This window comes from Microtus ochrogaster, linkage group LG5, assembly GCF_000317375.1.
Source record: "Microtus ochrogaster isolate Prairie Vole_2 linkage group LG5, MicOch1.0, whole genome shotgun sequence".
NCBI classification, from domain to species: Eukaryota; Metazoa; Chordata; class Mammalia; order Rodentia; family Cricetidae; genus Microtus; species Microtus ochrogaster.
Window position 1 is genome coordinate 15,839,102 of NC_022031.1, and position 8,404 is coordinate 15,847,505.

The 8,404-nt window shown below is 40.4% G+C and overlaps 1 protein-coding gene across 1 annotated transcript in view; it reads right to left on the reverse strand.

Moving 5' to 3' along the window:
• The window catches only part of LG5H8orf34 (linkage group 5 C8orf34 homolog), a 381,926-nt gene that overhangs the window by 251,390 nt on the left and 122,132 nt on the right, over positions 1-8,404 (reverse strand). The window contains exon 6 of the mRNA XM_026786802.1: positions 5,838-5,866. Coding sequence (XP_026642603.1) covers positions 5,838-5,866 — 29 coding nt within the window. The remainder of the gene's footprint in view (positions 1-5,837; positions 5,867-8,404) is intronic.

Consider the following 8,404-nt stretch of genomic DNA (forward strand, 5'->3'; position numbering starts at 1 on the left):
GAGTTTGCTTCTGTTTGTTCTAAAGTTTTCAAATGTTTTGTTAATTCACTAGTGTGGGATTTTTCCCGCTTCTTTATGTAGACATTTAGTGCTATGAACTTCCCTCTTAACACTGCTTTCATTGTGTCCCATAAATTTGGGTATGTTGTGTGGTCATTTTCATTGAATTTTAGAAAGTCTTTACTTTCTCCCTTAACCCATTGATGATTCAGGTGAGCGTTGTTTAATTTCCATGTATTTATGGGTTTTCTGGAATTAGCATTGCTGTTGACTTCAAGTTTTAAACTATGGTGATCTGATAAGGTACATTGTGTTATTAAGACCTGAATATTAATCCACATACCTTCTAACAATTAATTTTTGACAAAGAAGAAAAAAATATCAAATGGAAAAAAGAAAGCATATTTAACAAATGGTGCTGGCATAACTGGATATCAACATGTAGAAGAATGAAAATAGACCTATATCTATCACCATACACAAAACTCAAGTCCAAATGGATCAAAGACCTAAATATTTACATGTAAATGTAAATGATACATTTACACAATGGAGTACTACACAGCAGAAAAAATAACGACATCTTGAATTTTGCAGGAAAATGGATGGAGCTAGTAAGTATTATTTTGAGTGAGGTAACCCAGACACAGAAAGGCAATTATCACATATACTCACTCATAGGTGGTTTTAAAACACAAAGCAAAGAAAACCAGCCTACAAACTACAATCCCGAGAACTTAGACAACAATGAGGACACTAAGAGAGACTGACATAGATCTAATCTACATGGGAAGTAGAAAAAGACAAGATCTGAATATATTGGGAGCATGGGAACCTTGGGGGAGGGTTGAAGTGGGGTGAGGAGAGGCAGAGAAGGTAGCAGAGAAAAATGTAGACCTCAATTAAAATCAATAAAACAAAAGATTTCCAGTGGAAATATTCTGACTGAAGGTTGCTTGTGTCTCATGGCACATCTGGGTTTGTGCACACTTTTTTGAGAACTGCTATGAACTGCTATGTTACGGTGGAAAGGCTAGTACAGTACATGAAGCTAACACCTTGGCCACATTTGTAGCACCGTTCAATTGTGTTGAATATGGTCATTATTGTGATGCCTATCTCTATACAAGAAAAGTTTATAAAGAGCTCTTTTATACTGTCAAGCCAAGTCTATACTCATTCAGGAGCTCCCCATCTCCCCAGAACGTAGTCCTTGAAAACTGCCATTGGACTTCTGTTTCTAGGCATGGGGACGCCAAATACACACAGGGGAATCAATGTAACACTTGTCTTCTATGCCTGGCTTATATCCCTTAGCACAAGTGCCTCAAAGTTCAGTAATGCTATACACGTCACAGTATATCATTCTTTCGCTGGCTGACTGTGTGCCACTATGTGTATCTACTTCCCCACTGATGACCATTTGTGTTGCTCTCATGTCCTGGTGAACAATGCCACTGGGAACAGGATATGAAAGTGCCTCTCACAGATCTTGCCTTACTTCTTTTAGATGTGTATTTATAGGTGGGGTTTCTTTATCATGCGCCACCTTAACTCCTATCTACTTGTGCAGTAAAATATTTTAAACTAGGTAGCTTACAAATAATAGAAATTTATTTATCACCACTTTAAAGGCTGGGTCTCTGAGATCAAACTTCCCAACATCTCCTATAAAGCCCCATTCTCTATTGCATGATGGTGAGTTTTCTCCAGCTTTACAAGTAGATTACCTTGTCTTCACTTGGGAGAGGACAGAGGAATGGCCAAACAGGCTCCCCAAATCCTTCACAGGAAACTAATGTCTGTGATTGGCACCTCATGACCCAGTCACTTGAAAACCTTTGCCACTTAATACTATGAGGTTTAACACTGTGAGTATGAAGTTTCAGTGTGAATTTTCAGAGGACACAATGTTAAAACCACAGCATATGGTGAGCTGATTTTCAACCACTTGAAGAACTGCCCATCTGTTTTCCATAGTGGCTGTTTGGTTTTTATATTCCCACCCAAACTCTGGCATATGGTAATTTTACTTTTAATTACTGAAGGCACGGTATGCTGGCTTCCATAGTTCCTGTCTATGTCATATTCCCACCAACAATGATGTACGCAGTCCCACATTCTCCACGTCTGTACCAACACTCAACACTTGCTATTTTCTGTTTGCTTGTTATCTTGTAGTAGCTATGACCCTGGTGATTTGCCTGGCAGTGGACACTGTCATGACTTTGCTTCGGGATTTTCCTGTGGCCAGGGACATTCTGCATCAATTCACATCTCTTTCCTGGCTTAACATCGTTGTTTGTCTGTGTTCCTGGGCATCCTCTGTCCAGCAGTGTCATTTCTTAAGTTTTCTCCTGAACCACAAGCAACTCTTTTACCTCCATGACTGCATTCTTTGTTATACAGAAGTGTAAGATTATTTTTGAGAATATCTTTGAATGCATAATACAACAAAGGAGATGAAAGATGATCCCTTAGGTCTGAGGAGGGGGACTGATCCCTAACCTGTCCTTTTACTTTGATCCTATGAGTGGTGGTGACACCAAGTCACACAGCTTCCTGTGCAGCGTGAAAGCACAGAAACTAGACTCCACACTTGTATGGGGGTCTGTGTTTTCCTCTCTTTGAAATGATCCCTCATACATATTTTGAAATATTTCCTATTTTTGATACTTTAGCTATGCATATAAACCTATTTCCTTGGGAAATTCATGTCATCTTCTAACAGTTGCCATCTACATGAGGGACAATGAACCAGCATCTATAAATAATTCCTGGCAGGGCAGGATGTGCTACATAGTTATGAAATGAAAGTCGCCAAGAATCAATTTAAGGATGATATGTGGAATTTCCCACAATACCAGGCCTCTTTTCTGATGGCAAAACACAAATACCACGGTGTCCGACAAGAAGGGCCATTTTCATGAAGTCACTGTGTTCTCTAGGAAACAATCATGTCTTCAAGGTGAGCTAGGACGGCTGGAATTGGAAGGATGGTCAACGACCTGAGAAGGAATGAAACCACCAACAAGTGCTGCCTTGCTGCCTTGCTACCCCAGGGCTTGCTGTGCACATCACGGTATCTGCCTAGCAAAAAGGAAAATTAAGCCTGAAGCACAGATGCGAGGAATAAGATGGAAGCTTAATTCTAGTCTTAGAAATATGGCCTTGATTTTGTCAGGTAGCAGAAGTTCTGAGAAAAACTTCCAGCAGGATTCTGCCTAAGTGAGTGTCCTCTGCTGACTTGTCTTTGGTAGACTGTCCGAACATCAGACACTGAGGAAGCAGTCAGCTGAAGGGAGCTGCCAAGGTATGGGGGCAGCCTGTATAAAAAAGTGAGAGATGCAGGGAAAGAGAGAAGCTAGAAGGCCTACAACTTAGGTGTTAGAGTGCTTGAAGGCATGAGGGAAGCCCTGGGTCTCCTCCCAGAACACACAAACTAGACTAAGCAACAGGTACCTGTATTCTAATCACTAGAAACACAGGATATGGGAGGAGCAAGGTCAAGGTCATACACAGCCTAAGGGACTGAGTTCAAAGCCACCCTCTGCCTTGTGAGACTCAGTATAATGACACAAAGACAGATAGATATGTATTCAGATCACATAGCACACTCCTGAAGTGAAGCAATTTCTCAGAAATTATTTTCAGCCAAGCGTAACTGAGGGCCATCCCAGACAGTTCTATCTACCATGTGGCATTATAAGGGTTAAATAGCAATCAAGAGACTTGGAAAGTTTCGACTCAATAAATTATATATTGATCGAATAGGAAAGCAGGCAGACAGACCTGCCATCTGTACTCAAAGAACGGCTGTGGGGGCAGGATAGTGACTTCTCAGTGACATCTAGTTCCTACCCTCAGAACTTATGAGCACATTACAGTACATGACAAGAAGAACAGGGGAGAGGAAGTTAAGGGCTTTGGATAGAAAAGATCCCTGGGCAACCCCAGCCTAGCATGACCCGGCTGAAGTTAGAGAGGGCGACATGTCACTTAGGGACCTCACACTGAGGAGCACCGGCAACCTGCACAGGAGAAAGCAGGAAAGAGGGGTGTCCTAGCACCTGCAGTCAGTCAGAGATGCTGATACAAGGGCAGAGCTGATATCAGTTTCCACAGTACAGAAGAGCGAGATGATAGATTTGTGCTGCTGCAATGTTCCAGCACCACTGAAATCCAGTGATCCGCACAGGAAGGGAAGGAAAGCAGCTGAAGAATCACTTCTCAGAATTCACGAACTTTAAAGGTCACAGAGAAAATGATGGAGTCAAAATAATAGCTGCATTGGCATGGGATAGTAAAACTGAGTATTTTATAAAGAGACAAAAATGTATCTCTAGTGAAACATCAAAGTTCTGGGATTGACAGTAAAAGGCTGTGTCTGTTTTTATGATTACGCTGAAGACAAAGGTACCAAGCCAACAAAATCACAGAACACAGCAATTGGCTGTCAATCCTAAAAGGCATACAAGTGACATCATACAGACTGAACAGGTTATATATAATGGCATTAAAGAGAAAAGAGGCCACGGGGTGGGGATGGGAGGGATTTGAGGAAGGGAAGGGAGAAATGTTAATGATTATATTACAAATCCTCCCTCTAGAAAAGGAACTACTCCAAAATTGAAAAAAAAAAAAGTATTGTATTTACAAATGCCTGGTATTTTTTGGTCAGAAAAATTCAGGATTATGAGCTTTACGGCCACAAGGGGGTGCTGTGGGACAGGCTCTTTAATCTGATGCATCAGTTGGCTGGCACAGAACTCAGGTCTTCATGAAAACCCTGGGAGCCTTTCCTATCCTTGAATATCAAATATGAGTGGTATCAAGTTTTTGTTCACTGACATAAATATCTTTTCAAAAAGGTAAGTTACCTATGACAATTGTTGCTGTCTTCCTCAATTGAAATGAAGGTAATACATTTCTATGAAGTTTTCATATATAGATTAGGCAAACCGGCAAAAAACAAGCGTGTCTTACAGATTTGAGAACTGGACTCCAGGCACCCCCTCCCCCGCACTGGGAAGAAAGTGTGTGGGGAAGGATGGGCTGTGGGAGGCACCTGAGTTCCCTCAGGGCAGCTCACAATCACCCACTGAGAGCCAAAATCATTTCAGTTTAAGGAAAGGTTTCTGATAGCAGCAGAAAAGGTACAACAGTACCACCACCACTCAGAGCACGGGAAGGGGAGTGGAACAAAGGCAGTGAAGAGTTCAGCAGGGGTCACTGTTGAAACATGTGTTTGATATCTGTATTCCTATCCTGACAAGGATCACCACAGTTCAGCCCATCATCACATCGTGTTGCATCTTGGAAAGTTAAGTCAAGTCAACAGTTACTAATGAAGTAGGGCATAGATAGAAAATGTCAAGTTCCTACCATCTAATTTTCATCATGGTTGCCATCATCACCATTGCCATGATCACTGTGGTTACTACCAGCATCACTACCACCACCATTACCATCATCATCACCACCATCACCATGGTTATCACCATTACCACCACCAACATTATCACCATCAACACAAGTATTGTCATCAACATGGTGACAATCATTATCATCATAATCATCATCTAGATATGGCCAAATTCTAATAATATTCATAGTATTATGAGTTTTTCCTTTTCATATAATGATTTGATGATTCTAGTTAGTCTAAGCAAATTTTGTAAATGATAAATATTTATTGCAATATTTTTCATTAAGTACTAAAATATTAACATTAAATAAACATATTGGAGCATTCTTTATATTTCAGAAAAAGTAATTTAGATCTAGATTCAAACATAAGTTCTATATTTGGTCATTAGATACAGAACTCAACTTACCTTATCAAGTTCATCTGAAATTGCAATACCTGGGATTCAAAAGAGATTTACAAGACAATTTTAGAAACAATCTTTGATAACCTCATGCTACAAATAAAAAAAATCTAGTCATAATTCTAGTGCATTACTTATTTAATTTCATTCCTTTTCATTGATTCTTTGCAATAATAAGATTTTTTTCTTCCTACTTATGAAAGCAAATTGAGCATTAACGTCAAGGATGGCAGCCAGGACCTGCTGAAGCCTCACAAAGGAAAGAAGGAAAGCACAAAGCAAGCAGATGCTTCATGCAGGTCCTCAGAGCCAGAGCCAACTTGCAAGACAACCATTGAGATGCCTGTCAGTTCCTCCAACTATTTTTTTGGAAGGGAAAGGCTGTTTTTCTACCCTTTTTGTGTCCTTCCCAGGAATTCCCCTGGTGAAAGTCCTTTCTTAAATCCCAGGGCCCCTTGCTGAGCTCTCTTCTCACTGAGTATAAGTGTTTTCAAATAGTGCACACCAATATGTTTCTCTACAGGATCACTTCCTGTTGACATGTCAGTCTCACCCTTCCTTGATTTGTTTTGTGTGTTTGTTTGTTTGTTTTCAGGTTATGATCATGTGTCATGTTAGGGCTAGGAAAAATCTCCTTGTCTGGGTAGAGGAGAAGATGTGGCCATACCTCAGGTTTGGAACAGACAGCAGAAATGAACTGGTGTCAAGTCTGAGAAAGAAGGATGAGGAAATATTAAAAAAGCCTAAAGTGCAAGGGAAAAGAAGAATGTCAGAATGGGATGTGAAGCTCAAGTTCAGTAGAGCCTGAAGGACAAGCCAGAAGCTTCTATGCCGCATGGGAGAATCAGAAGAAGTCACACAGAAAGAAACCTGAACAGGAGTCTCATAGTGCTCAGCCTTGCCTCCGACACAGACACAGATAACCTGCAGGAGGAATACAGGCTTCTCTATCAGTTACCATAAGACCTACTCCGGCCAGTGAGTCAATTATGCACAAGGCAGAACAATGTCTGTACTATCTCAGCAATGGGCACTGTTCTTGTAGATAAACTAGAAATCCATCAGATCTGAGGATGCATTCTGTATAGCAATATTCTATAACATCCTTTTGGATAAAAATTATTGCTGAGGATCAGGAGGTAGCTCCATCGATAAAATGTTTGCCGCACAAATATGAAGACTTGAGATTGGAGCCTTAGCACCTATGTGAAAATCTAGACACGGCTCTGCATACCTACAATCTCTACTGGGGAAGCCGAGTGAGGAGGATCCTGGGGCTTCCTGGCCAGCCAATCAAGCCGAATGGATGAGATCCAAATTCAGTGAGAGACTTTATCTCAAAAACCAAACAGAAAGCCACTGAGAAAAGCAACTGATGTTGACTTCAGCCTCAAAACACTTGGGAATACATGCACGCACGCACACACACACACACACACACACACACACGTGCATGCACGCACACACGTATGCATGCACACACATGTATGCACATGCACACATACATACATACATACACTTGGTGACTAGTAATTTATTTGTTGGAGCTGAAAATATAGCTTATCAATGAACAACACTAGCTGCTTTTGCAAAGAGCTGAGTTTGGTCCCCAGCATTCATATAGTGTTTCACAACTGTCTGTGATTTCCTTTCCAGGGGATAAGCTGTCCTTTTCTGGCCTCTGTGGGTACTAGGCAAAAACTGGTACACATAGATACTGGCAGCAAAAACTTCATTCACGAGCATAAAATAAAATAATTTATCACTGCACTGATAAGTAGTAGTCTAGCTACTGGTTTAGGGATATGGGTGGTGACTGAGGCATAACCTTGATTCAAAGACACGGTTCTGTGAAGGAGTGAAGGCGTGGGAGCTGGGTGCCACAGTGGAGAAGGTGTCGCCTTCAGGAGTAGATGACAGATTGGACATCTCACAGCTTCCTGGGAAATTATAAATATTTATATAGGTCTAAGAAGCATCATACCTTTGTGAATGCTTGGTCTTTTAAAGATACATAGAATTAGAAATTGTTACTATAAATAATTCAAATTTAATGCAAATGAAAGAACTCTGACATTCCACATGGACCATAATATGATCCAAAACACACCTAAAATGCATAATTCCAGATTATAGATGGTGAATATATCTTACATGCTGTTTTTACATTTAATACGATTCTATAGTAATGTCCCTTTACTGTATTAATTCAAGATTAAGATGGAACACCTTGAATATCAATATTTAAAAGACCAAGTCTCCATATATGAGAAAAGGCAGGGAGATGCTACAAAGTGAAATTCTCATTCAAAGTCACAACACTTAGCTATCTTGAGTTAAATGACCCAAAATTCAATTGCTTGGGATTTCTGATTCTCTTGGCCTTTTTAACTTGCTGTTCAGATGCCTTGAACCTGAAGAAATAGTTTTCTGATCCAATTTTTAGAAAATGATCACCTAATCTTTGAATTTCTTCTACACCTCAGAACCCACTATTCATAAGGAGTGCAATAGTACATCACTTACCTAGCTTGTCTATAACACAGATAAGCATTACTGGCGAGTCAGAAAGA